This window comes from Phyllostomus discolor, chromosome 1, assembly GCF_004126475.2.
Source record: "Phyllostomus discolor isolate MPI-MPIP mPhyDis1 chromosome 1, mPhyDis1.pri.v3, whole genome shotgun sequence".
In the NCBI taxonomy this organism is placed as follows: Eukaryota; Metazoa; Chordata; class Mammalia; order Chiroptera; family Phyllostomidae; genus Phyllostomus; species Phyllostomus discolor.
In genome coordinates, this window is record NC_040903.2 from 105282555 (window position 1) to 105306505 (window position 23951).

General features: G+C 38.6%; 1 protein-coding gene across 2 annotated transcripts; it reads left to right on the top strand.

Annotated features, from left to right (window-relative positions):
* Window positions 1-1186: 1186 nt before the first annotated feature.
* On the top strand, window positions 1187-22681 carry COQ2 (coenzyme Q2, polyprenyltransferase). Of its 2 annotated transcripts, none has more exons than XM_036027174.1 (7): window positions 1187-1469; window positions 8312-8478; window positions 12667-12788; window positions 14185-14270; window positions 17819-17952; window positions 19925-20036; window positions 22126-22241. In XM_036027174.1, exons 1-7 carry the CDS (start codon window positions 1217-1219, stop codon window positions 22152-22154), a joined length of 903 nt encoding a protein of 300 aa, XP_035883067.1. In that variant the 5' UTR covers window positions 1187-1216; the 3' UTR covers window positions 22155-22241. The 2 variants fall into 2 exon arrangements, with proteins under 2 accessions (XP_035883067.1, XP_028363846.1); XM_028508045.2 differs by lacking the exon at window positions 19925-20036 and adding an exon at window positions 20080-20268 and having other exon boundaries at window positions 1189-1469; window positions 22126-22681.
* Window positions 22682-23951: the final 1270 nt, after the last annotated feature.

Sequence of the window (23951 nt, forward strand, 5' to 3'; positions counted from 1 at the left end):
TGAATACTCTCCTGAGATCTTGCATAAGATTCATGCACCTTTTCCCCAGGAGAAGAGTGAGTGAGTGAGTGAGAGAGAGAGAGAGAGAAGCCTCTACAAAGACGCAGCTCTCAGAGCTCTTTCTCTGGGGAGCAGGCCCTGCCATTTCCTTTCCCTTCCTCTCCCCCCCCTCCCCCCACTTCTTTCCCCACAAACAAAGCATGTGTCTCCTAAACTCGAGGCAATGGGCAGTGGTGCATTGTCCCAGTGGTGCATCGAGGCAATGGGCAGTGGCATCCCCTGAACCTGGCTCCAAAGCTCTCTTTTCTCTGACTTCCCAGTTAGCTAAGGCAGCCCATCCTAGGCTCTCCTGTTTCTTCTTCTACTCCTTGTTTTACTGTCCCCTGCTTTAATAAATGTACCCTCATAGTCACCTGAGCTTGTGTTATGAAATCTTTCCTACATGAAGTTAAGAAACTACACAGTACCAGCTGGCAGTAGGCAGACCCGCTCAGGGTTAGGCTCCTGTCTGGTAACACCACCAATGGGGACTCAAAATATCGCTGCATGCCAGGTTGGGGGTTTAAGGAAAGACACTTAAAGACTAATCTAATTCCCTAAAATACTAAAATCCAGATGAGTGACTTGCCGATGGTCACTTAGTCAGTGGTTAAATGGGCTAACACGTGTAAAGCATCTGAAACAGTGCCTGGCACACATGGCTACCCAAGAAATTTAGAGCCAATCGGCTGTTCTGGCTGCAGGCTCTTAGCTTCCCAAACATTCCACGGCTCTCAATTATACCAGCTCCTTTGAATTATACTGTTAAAATAAGGTATTCGCTTGTGTAATGACTATTCTTTAACTCTGAGTACAGATTTAACTTAGACTTGGATTTGGCCTCTTGGTGACCCTTTTCGCTTTAAAAATGGAACCAACTGCTTGCAAATCAACATTTGGGATTCAATAGATTTTTGCGTGTCTTTTTCCTGCTAAAACTGCAAAAGCTGATAACAGGAATTCTTTTACGCTAAGTGCAAGGCGACCGCATTCCCGGGTAAAGTGACAACCACCTCTCTTTCAGGTTACTTAAAAGAGTAGAGCCACACCACTGCCCCGACCGCACCGTAGCGAATAGGCGCGAACGGGCATCTCACCGTGTCACTGCGCATGCCCACCCGCGACCCGACGCCCGGAAACGACGTTAGGCTGGTGCGTAACCAAGCTTCCCGACACCATGCTGGGCGCGGGGGGCGCGGGCTTCGCACGGTGCCTGCGAGCCAGGACACAGGCATGGCTGTGGGGTTCGCGGGGCGGCGCTTTGGCCCTGGCGCGCTCCGCTGGCGCGCCTGGCCCTGGAGACCAGCAGCCCTCCGGGGGGCGGGGCCCACGCGGACGTCAGTTCAGCCTGTCGGCGGCCGCGGTAGTAGAGTTGGCGCCCCGCCCTCTGCAGCCTTACCTGCGTCTCATGAGGCTGGACAAGCCCATTGGTGAGTGCGGACGGGCACGGGTGGGCCAGGGGCTGCTGGTGTCACGGAAATGGAGCACTAAAGCTGGGTCTCGGCCACCTAGCGCCGGATGCCCTCGGGACACCCAAGCCTGGCGCACTGTGAAGTGACCTGCCTTCACGCTCCTCTGAATCCTAAGCTTCTGAGCCAGGCAAAAAGGTTCGCTCGTTCTATAATCCTTGTTTAAGTAGTGAATCGAGCAGAAATCCCTTGCTCGTCGTGTCCCTGGATTTGCAGAGGCGTGCAGTATTGTAGCACTTCCTAACTTTAATTATGCTTGATCGTTCCCGTAATCCTGTAAAGCTCCCAGTGCAAATAGACAGTAAAAACACTGAACAAACTAAGGCTCTTCGGCAGAACCAGAACAGTTGATGCTGAGTTCCAGCTCTTTGCCCTACACTGCCCGTTTCACAAAGATTTAATTCATGTGAATGCAGCAAGTAGAGCACTTATGGACTGCCTATCAGCTCATAATCGCCTCCTGAGGATTTCCCTGACCTTCCTGTTTAAAATACCACCCACCATCTCACTCTGTCCCTTCATCTCCGGTTGTTTTGTTGTTTTTGTAGCACTCTCCATTAACGAACGTTACGCATTTATTGGGTGATTGACCTCTCCAATATAGTATAAGCTCCACATAAATGGGATTTTTTTAAAAAAATCTAATGCCTAGAACAGAGTCTGACAGTAGCATTGAATGAATTAATAAACAACTACAGCATCACCCAGCTTCAAAGATAGAAAGAGCTACAGAGACTCCCTGCTCTCAAGGAATTCCCAGTGTAGTTGAAAAAGCTGATATAAGTGATACAGGTAGTAAGTACAGCAGGAAAGACAGTAATTACTGGAGATTTTCATTGCTGGGAAAAAGAAGAAAGTGTAACTCTAAGGACAGGTAGAGTTTGTAGAGGAGGGCAGAGCTCTTGATTGGTGGGGGAAATGTTTTTTGGCAAAGATGGGATGGTAGAGTGTTGTTGGAACATTAAGAATATAAGCTGATCTAGAACCCCACCTGTGAGTAGAAAATAGTGGGTGTAAGGTTTTCTTAGACACCTCCCGCAGGAAATAAACAGCCAGTTAGCCATGGAAACAGGCAGATAAGTTTTATTTTGGAAGTTTGTCCTCCTGGTCGATGTTTTCTCCTCCCGGAGAAAGGGCTAAGAAAAGACCACTCGGGAGAAGGGAAGGGGTGGGAGTTTTATATGGCTTGACTTTGCGCAGGAGCCAAGGATTGGTTCTTGGTGAGCAAAGAAGCTACATATTGTTGGTGGCTCCTGGTCTGATGTCACCACCTCTTCCAGGTCAGAGTTCAGTCGCCACATTATTTGTAATCCAAAATGCTAATTGTAACTAGGTTCCCAATTGTCCTACCCCGCCCATCCTGACAGTGGGAGTACAGGCTGGTTAGAAGCTGGATGGACAAAGTGGGAGGGAGTGGTAGAGGCTTACCTCCAGGTAGATGTTGGCATTCCCATTGTAGTGCATGGATGTACATTCAGATGTATAGATACATTCTCTCCACCTTTGCTGAGCCAAAACCTCAAATTAGGCCTCGTTTTTGGTATCCTAGGTTTATGCACTACCTATTTGGGATCAGAGCACTAAGAGTTTATGGCAATCATCAATTAAAGTATAAAAGCAAAATAAATGATAAGACATGGCTCTGCCCATCATGGCCCCTTGCATTTGGGGGCCAGATACAAGGCATAAATTTCCAAGCCCATTTCTAATGTAAAGCCTAACCATAATTCTGTTCTTTTGGCATGTGTCACAGAGCTTCAGTGTAAGTTTACAGGCATCCACGGGAGATCAACAGGTACTATTATTCCCATTTTGGTAAACCTCTTGTTTCTACTTTAGTGACTAGACCACCCTACCATATACTAAGAGGCTACAAAGTGGTTTTGCATAATGCTCTGGAGCCAGACCTCTTGGGTTTGAATCTTCACTCTGCCCATTTGAGAGACCTCAATTAAGTTACTTTACCTCTCTATAAAATGAAGATACTAATACTGACTTTATAAGATTGTCATGAGAACTCATATATATGTCAAGTATTTAGAACAGTGCCTGACCTAAGTGCTCAAGAATGTTAGTCATTATTACTTGAGAAGTGGGAATTGAAGGAGACTGGGTAATAGTTATTATATATTGGTTGGCCAAAAAGTTTATTTAGTTTTTTCCATAAAATAAAAGACACATTTTTCATTTTCACCAGTACCTTGATTGATTTGGATATGTTGAGTATGTTGGCTATCTGCCACTGTTGGCTTCTCGTGGGTAGAGGCTAGGGGAGCTGCTAAACATCTTCCAGTGCATAAGACAGCCCCACAGCAAAGAATTATTTGGCCAAAATGTCAGTAGCACCTAACAAACCTCGCAAAGCACTTTTGACACATTCAATCAATCACAGCACCTTCTCCATACACTGCACAGATCTTTTTCTCTTTCTTTCTTTCTTTTGTGTTTCAGTTGCGTTTTTACCTTTCTTGAAATAATAAAGGGTAGTATGCCAAAAATGTTGCATATTTTCTTCCATCTTCAGTATTAAAATGGCTACACAAAAATTCACCAATTCTGATTTTTTTTAAAAGGCATGCTGATAGACAGCTGTCATAATGCAGTCTAACAAAATTGTCTCCAGTGAAGTTAAAGACAACTAAGCACTACCAGAGCCATTGTATGGAAAAAACTAAATGAACTTTTTGGCCAACCTAATATTTTTGAAAAGAACAACCTGTGTGCTTTGGTTCTAAATACGGTAATGATTACAGGATTTTTAAGATAACTTAGTAGTTCTGTGTGTTTCAGTTCATTCAGCAAACACTTTTTGAGCCACTATGTATGCCAGGAACAGCAAGTTGACACTAGTAGAATTCAGGTTTGCTATTTCTTTATTGAAATTTTTTTGTGGGGTGATTTTATGTTCATTGTTTTACTTTGTTGAAGTTAATACTAATCTTCATAAACCAAAGTTTTATTTTTCAGAAAAGATTGTAACTATATTATTTGAGAAAGTTTCAGCAGGTGGCACTCTTTCACTAAATTGGTGGTATAACCTTTTTACTGCATTTATGGGTGTTTATGTTGTCTTAAAGGTACGGTGTAATTAGTGAATGACTTAGACTCCATTTACATAGGCTCTTTTGTTGCCCACCACCTGCCAAAACTTGCTCTTTTTATTTAACCTCCCAGAGAGAGTTTTTTTCTACAGTAAACATTTTTTTCCCTAAAATGTATCTGATTGTAATGAAAATAGTACCTATTTTATTGATTTGTTGTGAGAATCAAAAGTGTTATTTGATAGCACCTGGCACATAGTAAGCACTATGTATTTTTTATTATTGTCTGTGTTTTCATCATCAGTGTTGTCTTCTTGTAATAACTCTGAAAGGTAGATTTTTTCCCCCTCATTTATAGATGATGAAGAACGAGCCTTAAAGTTTAATATACTTTAGTGTCGGTGTCATTTCACTTACGAGTAGCAGGCGTCAAGCAGGGGGTCTGACTTGTTCTTTCTTATTGGAAAGCTCCTCATCTGTAGCGGTAACCTACAGATTCCTGTTAGTAAGGGAATATGTCGCCTGTAGTACAGACTATGGCCAAGAAAATTTTGTTCTTAACACAAAATGTTACAGGAGGTTACACATCTTTCTCTAGAATTATTTTGTAAGTGGAACTTTCTATTCTAATTGCACCAGGAAAATAATGCCTGTGAAGTGCTTGTTTTTCTTTTCTATCTGGGCAGGATCAGCTAGCTGCTCCTCTGTCCCTCTGAGTTATAAGGAAATAGTTAAACCCATTGTTTTAACCTCTGTGTATCTGTTGCCTCATGTGTAAAATAGGAATAATAATGGTGCCTATTTTGTGACTGTTTTTGAAGATTAAATGAATTTATACATGTAAAGCATTTAAAACACTGCCTGGCATTTCACGAACATTCAGTACATGTTAGTGGAGGGGATCAGAATGAGTTGCTCCAAGATGTGCCTCTGTGGCATGGAAATTATTTCGAGCTGAAGGTAATTGAGACCTTGTAGGTTCAAGAGAAACTTTTACCTGTCCCTTAAATTTTAAATTGGGGGCCTTGTCCATAACAGGAATTATTAACAAAACTTATTTAGAGGACAGGGCAAGCATCTAACTACTGGATATCTACTCTTTTTATCAATCTGTGAATTGTACCACCACCACCACCCCCCTGGCTTTTTAGGGCTCTTATTTATTTATTTATTTATTTATTTATTTATCTATTCAATTCTCACCCGAGAACATGCTTGTTGATTTTAGAGAGAGGGGAAAGGAAGGAGAGGGAGAGAAATATTGATGTGAGAGAGAAACGAGTGGTTGCCTCTTGTGAGTGTCCGACCTGTTCCCTGGCCTTACCTTCTCCCAGTGGTCTGGCGGGACAGTGGGTCTCAGACTTCTTGTCTATTTGTATGTAATTAAATTTGGTTATTTTCTCTTGTTAATCTTCCACATGTTGATTTAATTATTAGACTAGTCAAAAGAACCTAGAAGGAAATTTCATTCCTCCCCCCACATTAACTACCATTATTCAGGTCTGGGCTGGCCATTTCTCACTTCTAGCTCCTCCTTGCCTTTTCTGCTGTGTGAGTTTAAGCTCCTTTTGAAAGAGCCATCCTGAATTCTCCTTATTGTCTCACCAGTGAACTTAGGTAGCTCTGTTTTATGCCTTTGTAGGACCCTGTGCTTGCAGTGTTGCTGAATTGCTCTATTTTATTACTGTTTGGTTAGCTGTGTTTCTTCCTTTTGATGTGTAAGCTATGTAAAGGCAGAAACCAACTCTTAGTCACCATTGTATTCCCTGTTCCTAGCACAGCCCTGGCACAAAATGTGTGCTTCATAAATATTTGCAAATGAATAAAATTTAAGAAGCTTAGAAAGACTTTGCCATTCGACTGTTTTCATATAGGAGCTGATCTTTCCGTAACCACATATCTTTTTTCTCTGATATTGCTAAATAGGGAAGGAAAACTCAGAATTTTTCTAATGGGCACCATATCCAAACATTTGTTAAAAGACTTTTTTTGAAAGTAAGGTATCTATTAAAGTTCATGTGTGAAATTTCTTATTCACACAATTTACAGTAGTACCCCTTTATGCAGTTTCACTTTCTGCCATTTCAGTTAACCACATCAACTATGGTCCAAAAATATTAAGTAGAAAATTCCAGAAATAATTCAGTAAACAGTTCATAAGTTCTAAATTCCATACCATTTTGAATAGCATGATACAGTCTTGCATCATCTCCCACTCTGTCTGCCCTGCATGTGAGTCATCCCTTTGTCCGGTTTGTCCACACTGTATACACTACCTGCCTGTTACTTAGTAGCTGTTGCTGCTTTGCAGTGCTTGTGTTCAAGTAACTTTTCTTTACTTAGTAATGGCCCCAAAGCCAAGAGTAAGTGATGCTGACAATTCTAATATGCCAAAGAGAAGCCGTAAAGTGCTTCCTTAAAGTGAAAAGATGAAAGTTCTCAATAAAGAAAGAAAAGAAATGGTATGCTAAGGTTGTTAAGATTTACAGTAAGAATGAATTTTCTATCAGTGAAATTATAAAGGAAAAAGAAATTTGTGTTAGTTTGTTGCACCTCAAACTGCAAGTTATGGACCTCATACTGCAAAAGTTACAGTCACGGTGTATGATAAATGCTTAGTTGAGATGAAAAAGGCATTGAATTTGTGAGTGGAAGACATGAACAGAAAACACATCCTGGCTGACAGCAGCGTGTGGTGCCAGAAAGCACTGGGCCTCTACAATCCACTGGAACAAATGACCACACTCACATAGCTTTTATTACATTATGTTGTTTAATTGTCCTATTTTATTAATTGTTCATCTGTTACTGTGCCTAATTTATAAATAAAGCTTTATCATAGCTACCTATGTATAGGAAAAAATAGCATCTACAGTGTTTGGTACTATCCATAGTTTCAAGCATCCACTGGGGATTTTGGAACATATCACCCACAGATAAGAGGGGACTGCTCTGTTTGGTTTTAGTTTAATTTCATCTAGTTTTGGACAAAAGACCAAGAACTAAGCCTATTTGTGCATGTAGTTGCAAAATATTTTTTTAAAAAACTAGTTAATAATCTCTCTACCACAAGACCATTTTATTATAAATATATCAAAAGCAGTAAAGAAATTTTGAACAGGTAATACATGCATGTGATACAAAATTCAGAGGGTATAAGAGTAGATTGAAAACTCAGTCTCTGAGGAAACCAGTTGCCCTCCTCAGAGAAGTTTCTAATATATCCTTCCTGACATGGTCTGTCAACATGCTAACATTTAAATGTGTGTATTTGTTTTATCTGTATGTGCATGTATACACACAAAATTTTCAGGTTTGGACAGTCCATAAGGGTTGCAGTGTTTTGAAACCTCATCAGGAATACATGAAAATATCTGATTCTCCAGGGTGTGTCAGACTTTGAGTTTTGCCAATCTGATAGGTGAAGAATGTTACCTCAGTGTAATTTTAATGTGTATTTCTCAAAGTTGGTTATCTTTTCATATGTATAAGAGCCATTTGTATTTCTTTCTGTGAACCTCTATTAATGTGTTCTGTCCATTTTTCAGTTGGACAATTTATTGATTCTTCAGTTTCTAGGAACCCTATATATCAGGGAAAATAGTCCTTTGTGATATGAATTACAAATTTATTTTCCCCATTTTGTCATGTGTTTTTGACTTTGTGGGTTTTTTTACTTCTTTGGAATGTGGTGTTTAAACAAATGAAAACAGTTAACCAACTTGAATTTGTAACCTTTTTTGTCTTTTTATTTTTGCTTAGGAACCTGGCTGCTCTATTTGCCTTGTACCTGGAGCATTGGTTTGGCATCTGAACCAGGTTGTTTTCCAGATTGGTACATGTTATCCCTCTTTGGCGCTGGCGCTATTCTGATGCGTGGAGCAGGCTGTACTATTAATGACATGTGGGACCGGGACTACGATAAAAAGGTAGCTTCATCATCGAAAGGAGCAGAGAGGTTCATCTAAATTATGTAGAGCAACACGATGGCTTCATTTTTGAATGCTTCATCAGGCAGCAGGCTCATTTAGTGTCCTCGTTGAAACCCAGCATAAGAAGGCCAATAACAGCTGAATCAATAACAGCTGGTGTTGCAAAGTGCAATGCACTTCTTTTCTTGGCACTGGAGCAGCCATGGGGGCAGGGTGTGTGCTTTAGTTTTATGAAATGAATTAGGATTTAGAAAGCCAGGGTAAGAATGTTAGGAGTGAAGTGAAAAATCCATCCAAACCTTTGAGTGTCTAAAAGAACCATCATCTACCCTGCCTGGTATAGCTCAGTTGGTTGGAGAGTCATGCTTTACACCAAAAAGTAGCAGGCTTGATTCCTGGTCAGGGCACATACCTAGATTGCGGGTATGATCCCCAGTTGGGGCATGTATGAGAAGGGGGCTGATTGATGTTTCTCTCTCTCTCTCTTTCCCTTTCCCTCTAGAAAGCAATGAAAAAAAACCTCAGGTGAGGATTTAAAAAAATAAAATAAAGTAATTAAAAATAAAAGACCTGACATCCCTTCCTTTGCAATGTATATTGGAGCTGTAACTATTCATAGGTAAATCAAATCTTAGTATAAATGAACAGAGGCTACCCTAATAGTATTCGTTACAATTATTTCTTTTAAAAACATAATTTTATTCTTTTTTCTCCTTAGAAAAATAACACGTTTATTCTGAAAAATTCATACAGTACAGAAATAGAAAGGATAGGAAATGTGAGTCCTCCTTATCTTCTTCCCCAAAGCCCCAGAGAAAACTTCAGTTAAGGTTTGATACGTTATATTCATCAGGATTATTTTCTATGCATACTCTATCGTATGTGTATAAGTGTTTCTTTGTTTTTCAACAGATCATTATTTTCTTAAGGGAAAAGTCCATCCTGTTTGCCTTTTACTCTAGCAGCCATGCTATAACAAGCACAAGATCATTAAATGCTTGAGTAAATGATCAAGTAAACTTTCAGTTTAAAAGAAGCCCATGGAGAATTAAAGTAAATAATCATTTATACAAATAGTCACCTTTAGTTTGCCTTTCATTTAAATCTGAATTTCCTTAAGCAAGGCACACCTAGAATGATTGTCAGTGTATAGAACAGTATCACGTTAATATATTTTTTAATTCATAAAACAGTTAATGAATATTTGCTGTGTAAGATGCAGTGACAGGTTCTAGGATTGCATGGTTGAAAGATAACATTGATGACCTTACCATCTCGTAGTTGTAATACAGCAGCACTGTCATGAGAATGGTGTCCACATGGGAACTTACTGGAAACCCCCTACCTCAGCATAAGGGAAAGGGGTCAGAGAGAGCTTTCAGGGAGTGATCTTTAAACTGTGTCAGAATAAAGTGGCCCAACAAAAGGGGAGGGGGCGGCTGGAGGGTGAGGTTGCTAAGCAGAGGAAACAGCAAATGCAGAGGCATAGCTATGAGATAAAGTACATTATAAAGCAATCATGAGGTTTGTGTATGGCTAGAGGGTAGGATGGTAGCAGAAACTGCATAGCAAAGCCACTATATTCCCTGCAGATCCAGTTTGGATGCCTTGACCCTTGCCAGGAGATGCATTGATTTGGAGCTTCACACATCCTAGTCAGTTTTTCGTTCTGCATAACCACATGAATGAGGAGTCTGGCACATATCACTTCAAAATAATTCTTGAAGGTGATTAGAGCACCTAATAACCAAATCCTGGTTGTGATGTTGGACCGTAAAGTTTTATAAGCTGTAACCCTTGGGGGAGATTATAAAGGGTACATGGGATCTCTGTAGTTTTTAAAATACACAGAATTAAAAAAAAACTGCATGTGAATCTACAGTTACCATAAAAGAAAAAGTTTGATTAAAAACATTATATATTCAAACCAACTTTTTCCATCAGTTCCCCCAAGTGATATTTTTTCCTCTCTAGATTTAAGGGAACTGATTAAATATCCTTTATCTCCTGCATGCCATTTTCCTCTGATTAGAAGAATCCAGATTCTGTATTGACATACAACAAAGTGCTTAAATGAGTGTTCTATAGCTATTGAGGCGGTTTTACTAACCTGAATTTTAAAATGTTATATGCATCTCTTTTAAAGGACTAGTTAAAAAGCTTAGCCACATTGTATTGCTTACCTCACAGTTTCTTAAAGGCTATATGTCATTAGGATATGTTCATGGGTCAGGATTTTAAGTGAATTGCTATTAGGGTATCTAGGTTAAGTGTGTTTTGCTGATGTAGGTAATCTACTAGCCTTGTGATAAACATTAGGCAGATAAACATTGAAATAATATCAATGCACAGGTATTGATTCGGTTTTATGAGCTGTGAGCATTCTAGTTTCATAAAGACTACATAGAATATGTTTTGATCATTATGTTACATAATTTTTAGTCTTTTGATTGAGTGCTTATTTTCAGCTTTCAAATTTAGGTAGATAATTATAACTGTACTGAACAGCCAGTACAACGTCGTGGTTAGTGTGGTCAGTGGGACTGGACTGATGATGTTGTACTCCTTGTGACTTTGGAAAGTTCCTGAGCCTCTGCTTTAGTTTCTTAAAACTTCAAAATGCCAAGACCTTGTGAGTGGCTATAGACAGGGTGGTTATAAGGGTTCAGTGATGTGATGCATATGTGATGCTCTTAGAATAGTGTATTGTCTGTCAACAGTCAGATACTAGCTGAAAGAATAATAATATCCTGAAACAAATATAAGAACATAAATATTATTTCCAACAGAAACTAGAGACCAAAGCAAGTCTGGAAGATCCAGTTCCAGCACTCTAACCAAGATGAGTCATTACAGTTTGACAGAATAATGTTCTTATTGAAGAGTAAAACATGCTAAGACTTGGGTCCACAAGTCTTTTCTGTAAAGAATAAGATAGTAATTATTTTAGGCTTTGTGGGCCCTACTGTCTTTGTTGCAAGTACTCTATTGGAGCATGAAAGCAACCTCACACAATATGTAAACAAATGGGTGTGCTTCTGTTTCAGTAAAACTATTTGTGGGTGCTGAAATTTGAGTTTCATATTATTTTCATGTGTTACAATACATTACTCCTTTTTAAAACTTATTTTCAGCCATCAAAAAAAGTAAAAACCTGCCTCAGTCACAGGCTGTATAAAAGCAGGCACTGGGCTGGATTTGGCCCACAGGCTATAGTTTGCTGACTCTTGATATAAATCATACAAAAATATGTTATATTAACATTTAGTGACACAGTTAACATTTATTGAATACTATGTGCTTCAAACACTGTGTTTACTCTGTGAAATAGGTGCAATTATTACCACTTTCTCTTTTCCCTCTCTCTGTTTTTCCTTTAACAGGTATGTAACCTAAGCCCAAGAGAGATTAAGTAATTTGCCAAAATTCATACAGTCAATAAGTGATGGAATGGGATTTAAGTGCCAATCTCAGATCCTGAGTTGTTTTGTTTGCTTGTTTGCTTTGTTTTGTTTTTTAGCAATGTTGAAAACTTTGGTTATTTTTTTCCTGTGGTTCAATTTATAATAATCACATTTAATGATCTCTTGGAAGGAAAAGAATAAATTAATATATATTATTTGTTCACATAATTGCTCTTTCTGTTTGTAGCCTCACAGTGGGTTTGCCCTTTATATTTGGGTGCAGCTAATATAAGACTAGACGCATTCCTAAATAAGCTGGCAAAAGCCCTCTAATTTTCCAACCCAGATATCTGTCTTCTTTCTTCACATCTGATTTCTGATTGTAGTGTTTCCCATACTCAAAACAATCACACAATATTAGCCTTATTTGACATGCACTGCAATTTTTCTTTCCTGACAGTTCTCACGGTTGCTGTCCCTCTTTTCTCTATGGAAATTGAACAGACACTTATTAAGCTAGATAGCTAAGTTGCTGAATAAGGAAGTAGCTTTGTTTTGTTTGGGGGTGGGAGGTAAGGGAATGAATGCTGGGAAATTTTAGTTCTTTCCAAAGCTACTTTAAATATCAAGTTTTGATTCTTGGCAGTACCTCCTGTGTTGATTTCACCTTTTATTCATATTTCTGCCTTGGTGCTTACCACACACCAGTCTCTGAATGAAATGTTTAAATAAATTATTGAGCTATTACATGAAGCTGAGGTATCTGTTTTTATGTATTGAGGTTACAAGAACAGCAAGTCGCCCAATAGCTGCTGGAGACATTTCAGTTTTCCAGTCCATCGTTTTTCTCGGAGTACAGCTGACCCTGGCACTGAGTATTCTTCTGTGTCTGAATTACTACAGGTATAGTAAATGTGTTTTTCATAATCATGTATAAAATCTATCCTTTGAAATGGAAGAAATAGGAATAAAATAAAATAAAAATAGCTTTATCATAAAGTTATTTATTGGCTACCCATTGAGGGTCTGTAAGTTAGCAAGTATAAATAAATCACCACACATTGTAAAATCAAGTATGTTTTTAGCCAAAGGAATTGAGATCATCATTTAATTTATTCTGAAGCACCTTGCACTACATGTTTCTAAGAGACACTGGCACTTTATAGGTTGTTTTGGGTACATGGATGTGTGTGGATATACTCATTTATACAGGAGTGAGCAAAAGTAGGTTTATAGTTCACATGGGAAATAGTACAATAATTAATAAATAATAATACAAGAATAAACCCTTGTGTTTTATGTACTCACAACTGTAAACCTGTTTTTACCCACCCCTGTATAATTTTATTTATGCTGATAGTATCTCTGGAGTAGGTAAGAACAGAAGTGATTATACTCACTATGCAAAAAGAAGAACTGGTCTTTCCCAGAGTTATGTTTTTAATGCATGACAGACAAAAAAAGTGGAATGACTCATTTCTATATCTCTTAAACAGACAAAATTCTGTGCATCAGAAGGTTGTTTGGAAAGTGCTTCAATAAGACAAAAAAGGAGGCGGAGGTCAGCAAATGAACATTACTTTATAAGGACTAGACTTAATTGTGTACCTTGCCCTGCCAGCATCAGTCACATGACAACACTTCAGAAGGTTATTCCTAGGGAGTGGTGTTAGGAGAGCTTTGAGGTACCTAGGAACATCTTATGTTACTCTCCTTTCATAGGGACTCTGTGACCTTATCCTCTTCTAGAGAATTAACATCCATTGTACAAATAGGGTTGAATATCTTGACTCTAAGCCTCTGTTAAGATGTTTCAGTTTCTAGCTGTCTTAACATTTGAATACAAAATTTAGAGAGGCAGTTGCATATGGTGGGTAATTAGTTGGACTCTGGAGCCAGCCTGCCTTAAGTTTGAATCCTGGCCCTACTATTGACCAGATGTATGACAATTGGCATATTACTTAACTTCGTCAAGCTTTAGTGTCCTCATCTGCAAAAAAACAAGTAGAATAAAACTACCTGCCTCTTAAGCAACATTTGTAAAGTGGTTAGAGCAGTGCCTAGTACATAAAAGCATTACATGTGTTAGCTGTTGTTACTGTGTTTGGTTATTTTACAACACTTAAAATAGTTTTTAATCATCCTTTGTCCTAGTCAAAGTCCAGGAAGAGAATTTTACATAACAAAAAATATAGTTGTTAAGATAAATTATTTTCACAATTAGTGTTACTTTTGTTTTATTTAGTGATTTGTAAGGCATGGTGATGTTAATATTTTTAATGGTTTTTCTTGATTTCAGTATAGCTCTTGGCGCAGCATCCCTACTTCTTGTCATCACCTATCCACTAATGAAAAGAATTACGTACTGGCCTCAATTAGCCTTGGGTGAGCTTGAACTGACTACAACTGTTTCCTTTTATATATTCAAACTATACTTTTATTTTATTTTATTTAAATTTTATGGTTTTTTAATTTTTTTATTGTTCAGTTACAGTTGTCCTCATTTTCCCCCATTACTCTCCCTTGCCCTTCAAACTGTACTTTTAGATATAATATTATACATGCATATATAATGGGGCAGAGATAAAAAATGTCAGTATAGTCATGAAATTTTCCAAAACAAGAATAGATTTTTATGTATTAAAGGAGGACAGTTAGCCATCTCTATTGGGTAAAAAATCTTGCATATTTATTAAGATTATCATCATTATTATTCTCAATGGTCTTTTAAAAATATGGGTATAGGGATTTCTGTCTAGATGGAGGCATAGGTAGACACACTTCGCCTCCTTGCACAACCACAGGAAGAATTACAACTAGACCTCAAAACAAGTAACACCCAGAATCATCAGAAAATTGAGCTGTATAGAAGTCCGACAACCAATGATTTCAAGAAGCCACGTTCATTCAGATGGGTAGGAGGGGTGGAGATGCTGTGTGGCACAGAGAGGCAGTGGTGGTGGAACATATGGTGGATAAAAATCAGGGGTGACACCTTCAGAGCAAGCAATCCTAGCCCCAGCCCAGGATTCCAGCACCAGGAAGATAAATCCCCATAACTTCTGGCTGTAAAACCCAGTGGGGGTTGGGGTGATGGAAGAAACTGCCTGATTTTCAGGAGACTGTTTAAAGGGTCTGCACAGACTTAGAACACAGGCAACCCCACCCACTCTGGGATTCACCACCAGGGCGAGAGCTGAAAGGGCACCTGTCACATACGGGAAGTGGGTGAAGTGACTTGACATGGGAAGCATAATTGATGGGTACAAAATAGACGGATGTTACAAATAGTATGGGAAATTGAAGAAGCCAAAGAACTTATATACACAACCCATGGACATGAACTAGGGGGTGGAATGCTGGAGGGAAGGGGTAGAGTGGGTGGAGGGGGGGCAAAGGGGAAAAATTGGGACAACTGTAATAGCATAAATAATAAATTTTATTTTAAAACAATACACAAAAAAAATCTGGGTATGTTATGAAGAAAAAGATGAGCTGTCTTGACCCTACCTCTCTGTTTAGGTGGTTGATCTAGATGCCCTGAAGACTTTAGAATAAAAAGCACTGTGAGCAGAAGAACAAGGGTTGAAATAAAGTATATGTGATAGCTCTTCTGAGCTCCCTTTCTGTGCAGCCTTCCTTAGACATCCCAGGAAAAAGTTACACCACTCTGGGCTCCCACAGTGCTCTGGTGACCTCATTTCAACTGCATTAATACAACAAGAAGGCCCGGAGATTGAGAGCCTCCTCTGCCTCCCTAGAAATAAATTGTAAATGCCTAAAAGACAAAGCATTCTTTACAGATGGATAGCTCAGCATCTAACATAACATTGGGTACATCGCAGAAATCCAATAAATGTTTATTTAGTAGAAAGAGTAAGATAAAATATTTACTAGTCTTTTATTAAGTTCTTTGTGTTTTTTGTTTTGGGTTTTTTTTTTTTTTTTTAGTAAATAAAAGAAGAACCTACAGGTACTCCAAGAAATTGATGAGAGCCTGACTGGAAAGTTGTGGTGGAATACTAATCTTTTTCTAAGATCCTCTCAATGTTGTGTTTCTTTTTATTTAAAAAAAAAAAAGCCATTATATTTTTAACTGACCTGGGAATCTTTTGGTATAAGGAGAATAAGCATCTCCTGTCCCTAAGATAATGTTAAGACAGCTGGTATACTTAAATATATATTGAACCCCTGACTTGTTCTTTGTGCCAGGAATCACACCAGGTACTAGGAAAATAAAAGGTGACTGAAAAATATTTACCATGATGCCCCGGCCAGTGTGGCTCAGTTGGTTAGGCGTCATCCCACAAATCGAAAGGTCACTGGTTGGATTCCTAGTCAGGGCACAAGCCTGGGTTGCAGATTAGGTCCCCAGTTGGGGTGCATATGGAAGTCAATGTTTTTCTTTCATCCTTCCCCTCTCTAAAATTAAAAAACCACATTCACCTCTTGAAGGAGACAGTGCTAAACAGACCATTGCAGTACAGTGCAGTGGCACGAGTGCTGTGGGACCACAAAGGAGAAGCCCTCTGTCAGTTGAGGAGAGATTCTGAGTGGAAATAGGCCACATAGGAGAAAGAGGGTTTCTGAGAAAAGACGCTTGGGACCCATTGAGTGAAGTATCAGAGTTGACTTGCAAGTAGAGACATCTAACAGATAGTTCAGTATCTAGCCTGACGTTTAGAGAAGTGATCAGACTTGCACATAGAGATTTAGGAATGGTCAGCAAGTAGGTGTTTGTTTACAGTCCTCAGAGAGAGTGGGCTTGTGAAATAAATAATGATTCTCATCAATACTCTTGTTTCTATAGCTTACAGAGGAAGTAGACTGATAATGAAAAGATCACAGGATTTTTGGGGGGTGTGTAAAACAATTTAGTATTTCTTTTTATTTATTGTTGTTCAGTTACAGTCATCCCGCCTTTTTCCCCATGCTAATGCCTACCCCTTCCTCCCCCCACCTCCCACCAAATCCCACAGTCCATGCCCATGAGTCCTCTATGTATGGTCCTTGACTAGCCCTTTTCCCTTCTTTCCCCTGTTATCCCCTCACCCCTCTCCTCTGGTCACTGTCAGTTTGTTCTTTATTTCCATGTCTCTGGTTCTGTTTTGCTCATTTGTTTTGTTGATTAGGTTCCACTTATAGGTGAGGTCATTTGGTATTTGTCTTTCACCATCTGGCTTATTTCAGTTAGCGTAATGCTCTCTAGTTCCATCCGTGTTGTCACAAAAGGTAGGAGCTGCTCCTTTCTTTCTGCTGCATAGTATTCCATTGTGGAGAAAAGGGAACCGTAGTGCACTGTTGGTGGGAGTGCAGACTGGTGCAGCCACTGTGGAAAACAATATGGAATTTTCCCAAAAACTAAAAATGGAACTGCCTTTTGGTCCAGCAATTCCACTGTTGGGATTATACACTAAGAACCCTGAAACACCAATTCAGAAGAACCTGTGCACCCTAATATTCATAGTAGCACAATTTACAATAGCCAAGTGCTGGAAATAGCCTAAGTGCCCATCAGTAAATGAGTGGATCAAAAAACAGTGGCACATTTACACAATGGAATTCTATGCAGATCACAGGGTTTTGACTCAGGTCTAAGTTCAGACCCCAACATCTACCATTTATTGACTGTGCCAGGCACCTTGCCAGGTAGAATAAATGTTCTCATGAAACCTATTTATCGGGAGGGTGTTATTTTTTCTCTTAGCAATGTTATTTTAATTGTTAATTAACTTCTCTGAACCTGTTTTTTATAAAATGTACCTAATAACTATCACAGAGAGCTGAGGGTTTAAGGAGGAAACATATTAGAAAACAGCATACATAGAGCCTAATACACAGAAGCATTTAACACATGCTGGTGTCCCTCTCCATCCCTGTGGAACTCTGAAATATATTTAACTTTTACTCTCTTTCTGTTTCACTGCCTATAGGGTTCACTTTTAATTGGGGAGCATTGCTTGGGTGGTCTGCTGTCAAGGGCTCCTGTGACCCATCAGTTTGCCTGCCTCTCTATTTTTCTGGAATTATGTGGACTCTAATATATGATACTATCTATGCCTATCAGGTAAAGAAATGTCTTTTTCTTTTCTTAATTTTGGTTTAGTTGGGGGGTTTTTTAAGATTTTATTTATTTATTTATTTTTAGAGAGGGAAGGGAGGAAGAAAGAGAGAGAGAAACATCAATTTGCAGTTGCTGGGGGCCGTGGCCTGCAACCCTGGCATGTGCCCTGGCTGGGAATCGAACCTGCGATGCTTTGGTTCACAGCCCACGCTCAATCCACTGAGCTACACCAGCCAGGGCTGGTTTAGTTGTTTTTTTAAAAAACTTTAAGAACCAAACTAAAGGGAAAGTGTTTTCTTTTTCCCCTAAAAAAAATCATTCATACTTCTATGGTGTAAACAACATATTTCCATTTCACGTGCGTATTTTACCAAGATCAACTCATTTATTTTATTATATTTATACTAATTTAAGTAGTATTTACAATATGACAGGCACCATTTTCAATACCTTGCAAACACTAATGTAACCCTCACAAAGCCTGAGAGGAAGGTACTTTTGCTGTCCTCATGTATACAGATGAGGAAGCACGCATGTGGAAGTAATTGGTCCGAGTCACACAGTTAGTAGACAGCAGGCCTGCGACTCAGACCCAGACAGCCTCCAGGGTCTGTGCTGTCAGCCACGGCCCTCGCCTGCCCTTCTGCTGATGCCTCTAATCACTGTACAATAGTAGGCAGCTTTTTTACCCAGCATAGGTAATAAATGTTTTCCCAGATTCCCACCTATTTTTTGTCATTATTACTTTAAGACTACATAATAGCCTATTGATTTAATACACCATCATTTTTTAACAGCTGGTCTATTTTGGCCATTCAAGTTGTTTCTGAGTTCCTATAATAAATGGTATTATTCTAATTAGTAATGACTTTATGACTGAGCTTTTCGGGTAAATTTTTAGGAGTGGTTTTACTTAAAGATACAAACATTTTTATAGTTTTTGATATTGCCTTTTATAAGTTAAATAAATCTTTTTAACATTTTTTGGTTTATGTTCTTAATTTTCCTTTTATGTTTATGAACTATAAAACATTTTTTCTCAGTATTTTTCTGAAATATGACTGTATTCTCAATCATTTACTTAAAGAATATGTCATGACTTAATGAAATTTTTTCTAATATTTTAATCTGGATTTCATCCTGCTTTTTCTCACTAACTCCTTCCCCCCACCACATATGTATTATCACAAAAAAGTTGCCAGATTTTTAATCAGCCTGATTCCTGAACAGTTTGGAAGAAATGCCTATAGATTTTGCATCTAGGGATAACTGTACTCCAGTTAGATTAACTTCTTCCGTAACACACCATATACTTACTGACGTTTTTGTAGTCCACATAATTAAAGTCACAGCATGCACCTTCAAGGTGATTGCAGTATGAAAGGGAAACATACCCACATTTTTGCATTTTGAGACTCCAAAAGGTAGCTTATCTACCTGCAGGTGGGTGCAGAGTTCATCATGCAGCCTCTGATATCACATGACCATAATTACAACAGCCTATGGAAATGCTTGCATATAAAGTTGTTAGAGGAAACCAGTCAGCTAGATGTGACTGTATATCAAAACCTAGGTCTGCTTAATAGAAAGGATGTGATGTGAGCAAGGCATAAATTGAGTTTGAAGTGAAGTGTGAATAGATGTGATTGGGTGATAAGTGAACCTTTTTCTACATCTGTGATTTTAAACAACAGTAAAACTAAAATGCACAGGAAATTATTGAGATTTGAGAACTCTGCAATAAAGAGGAGCTACGTAGAGAATTTAAACTGAGTTTTACTTTTAATGTAGTACTGTACAGAACATATAGTTAGAAGTCATCATAGGATTATAAGTACAATGACACGTAGAAATGGAGCTGGAAGAGCAGTAACATTTGACTTTGATTTGGCCTGCACATTCCTTACTGATCAACCCACGTTTCTGAGTTACTGTCATCTTTCACAGTTCATGATGTATCTTTATGTTTACACAGAAATGTTCTTTAACAGATAGTGTCCTCTGGAATCAGATAGTGGTGATGGTTGTACAACCTGTGAACATACTAAAACCATGGAATTGTGCACTTCAAAATGGTGAATTTTGTGGTATGTCAGTAAATAACAATTTCTTATTACTTTCTGATGTTAGGACACAAGAGACGATGCCCTGATTGGTCTTAAGTCCACAGCCTTGAGGTTTCGTGAGAACGCCAAGCAGTGGCTTAGTGGCTTCAGTGCAGCAATGCTGGGGGCGCTGAGCCTGGTGGGAGTGACCGCTGGTCAGACCATGCCCTACTACGTTGCTCTGGCTGCTGTCGGAGCTCATCTGACTCACCAGGTTTGACCATCTTATTTTTTCCCCTCACTTTTCTTTGGTATGCCAATAAATTATAAATATTCTTTAAATGAAACGACGTCTGTATTTATAAGCAAAGCACTTCTTAAAACAAACACTTTCTTGAACTGCCTTGAATCACCCTCTCCCCTCCCACAATTTATCACATAAAAGAGCTAGCTATATCATTTTAGAGAAATAATTTAAAACTAATTATAGGTTTTTTCCCCTCTGACTTTTTTGGAATTATTTCTGATTTATGTCTAGAAAAATTTTAGCTATGTCTGAAGGTGCAGGTTAAAGTGAATTACTCTGAAAGCAGCTGATCACAACTTTATTTCAAAATGTGGGCTTCCGGAGATGCAAAGCAAACTAATATTCATAGGTTTTGATCCCACTGGCATAGAAACCAAGGCCAGATAAGTCATGAAATTGTTATAACATATCAGAGCATAGAGTGTAGGAAGCTGTCATTTCAGAGTATGCACCCAGCACCCCAACCTTTTACAAGCTGATACTGTGAATCTCCATTATTGATGTGTATAAAATGAATTAACTAAATCTAATTTTAATTAATAGATTGGTTATAAATGGATATATTTTTGCATCAGCGTTCCCATTTTCTTTGAAGAGAAGTTAGCCTGTATTTAGATGATCTATTTTATACGGATTATTGTAAGTAAGTAACTGATAAGCATCAGTGTAAGCAAGACTTGTATAACATGGTGTAAAGGAAACTCAAGTCCGATGTCTAAAAAGTAAACCCTATGCTGTGTCATCTTCATTATTTTTCTCATTAGGAAAGCTGAAAGATGCATTAGGGATTCTCAGATATAAATTATTTTCCTCCTCAGAATTTCCCTGCATTCTCTTTTGGTCATAACTCATCCCCATAGGGTTATCACCATCCATTGAGTGTCTGGTCAGAATAATGGAGATTTATCAATATTTAATAAGCTCCTGGCTATTAGTGGAGAAAGGTGAAAGTATGACAAATATTACAACTATTTGGAACACACTTTATATTTTCAATTGCATTTGTGGTCCTCTTTCCAGTCGTTGACACAATATTTTAGGATGGGCATAGCCTTCCAGTATTTGAAAAGGAAGAAATCATGATGTTAAGTCTGTAGGCCACAGTAAGAAGAGTTGGGAAAATGCAGGTTGCTGGTGGTGAAGCAATTTGCTGATGATTGCTGGGGAAGAGTAAGATAGGGACATGAGACTTTGCTGATAAAGTTGCAGGACTACCATGGAGAAGTAGGAGTATGTTTATCCTAGGTCACCAGCTGCAAATCTAGGTTGCTAGGATTCCCTTCTCTGTGTGGGGATGGGAGGGAAATTTACACCTGTATGAGAGTATTTTTTATTACCATAAATAAAGTGAGGAGGGCTCACAACAGGCATTTAGTGGGTGGGAACCAGGTACATTATCTTCCAGCACACCAGACAGCCCTACACAGTCGAGTTGTCCTGTCCAAATGTGACTTGATCTCCTGTTGAGAAACACTGCTCCAAAGAATAAAGCTAGCAATGGAAGATAGGAGCGATAGGAAGCGGATTTTAGACCAGTTAGTGGAGGAAGTAGCTTTCTAAATAGAACTGAAAATGGCGTGGGTTGCCTCTCAAAGCATTCATTCATGCATCAGTCATGGGGAAGTCTTTAGGGCACATGTTAGACAATGCCTAGTGAGAGATATGGTAGATTTGTCTACACTGGGAAACCATTTGGGGTACTTGAAGGGTTTCCCAGTGCTTAAAATTCTATAACAAAAGTGCTGATATTTTCTCTAGTCATTTGTTTATGATGCCAAAAAGTCCATACTAGCACTAATGCAGCATTGTGTTCTTCTCTCACAGATTTACACTCTAGACATCCACAGACCTGAGGATTGTTGGGATAAATTTACCTCCAACCGAACAGTGGGGCTAATACTTTTTTTAGGAATTGTTCTTGGGAACTTGTGGAGAGAAAAGAAGACAGATGAAACAAAGAAAAATATAGAAAGAGTAGAAAATTAGCAAATGAAGTCTATCTAGTTTTTAAATAAGACTTTTACAAAACACTCTCAGGTGTTGTTATGATGTAATTAGATTTGAATAAGAATCTTAACTATGTTAAAGAATTAAGAATCAGAAGATGAAGGCTTCGAGCATATTTTATATTTGCCTGAATTTTAGTTCAGCTATTTACCAGCAAAATTCTTCCTCCGTCACAAAGACCTGGATTCTTCAGGATTTGAAATGACCTTGAGTGTTTAAGTTGATGTGTTCTGTTCATTGTAATTCTAATCTGTAGTTACGGGAATTGTATGAGTTCCACACTTTAAAAGAAACTGACATGTATTTCATCTAAATGAATGTCTGTAGAAAAATGGACTGTCTTTTTAGGAAAAAATAAAAGCTGCCACAGAAAGTTGGGGCTTATCGTTCTTCATTGTGACCTTTACTCACTGCCAAAAACTGTAATTCAGAAAACCCTATATATATTTGAGGAGAATTTAAGTAAATGAAATTTTTTTCCTGCTATATCCATATATACTGCTATTGTTACCAACCCTAAAGTTTATTTGGGAGATCACATCTCTCTTTGCAGCCTTAGTAATCAGAATGGGCAGACAGGCAATCACCAGGGTACTAGTTTAATTTCAGTTTGTTTCATTTTTATCTGATTGTAATTTATAAAGTAGTGGCATATTGGTTAAGTGTAGTACTCCTTTGCCCCCTTCAGAATATTCTCAACACAGCCGCCAGAGTGATTTTCTTACAACCTGTGTAAGGTCATGTCATTCCTCTGCTCAGAACCCTCCAGGGTCCTCACAGCACACTCAGTACAAACTAAAAGTCCTCCTACCTGCAAGGCCCTCCAGAATCTTGCCTTGTCTGCGTCTGTGACTCCTCTTCTCATACCCCTTTTCAGCCACTCTGGCTTATTCCTTACCCCTCAATAGCTGGACAGACTTCTACCCCGGGGTCTTTGCATTTACAGTTCCCTTTGTCTGCAGTGTTCTTCTTGAATCAGGTCTGAGTCCTTCACTGCAGGTCATTTCCTGAATATTACCTTCTCAAAGAAGCTTTTCCTAGCCACTGTTTCAAAATTTTCATATCAAATATTACCTACATTTCCTGTCCCCTTGCTCTTTAGTGTTTTTTCTTTTCAGAACTTACCACTATCGATCTAAAATGTCTTTTACTTATTTAAGTGGTTCTCATGGACTGTGGGGTAAAAGGGGCAGTCATTTGTGCATGTTACTTGTGGGTAGCAAGTAAAGGCTAAATAAATAATGATGATGCAGCTGACATAGAGTGCTTACCAGGCACTGGTCAATGGGCAGAGGAAGCTGTATTTAACTGTTTATTCAGCAAATAATGGAACCACTGACAGTGAGTGTTTAGACTAATGACAAGAGCAGCTATAATTCTTCTCCGCTATAGCAGCAATGAGTTCAAGAGAAGAAATAGAGACATTGTACCTTACTTTTAGGGAAATATGGTTGGTTTCTATTTTATGTAATTATAACACTGGATCAGGAGAGATAAAATTTAAAACTATGTTGCCTTCTGTTGTCTTACAAATATCCTATATTTTTTTCCTTTGGAAAAGATTTCTTTGGCAAAATATGTACAATCTTCCTAAAATATATAGTAATAAAAATATGGAGTTAAGCAGGAGGGATACCTTTAAC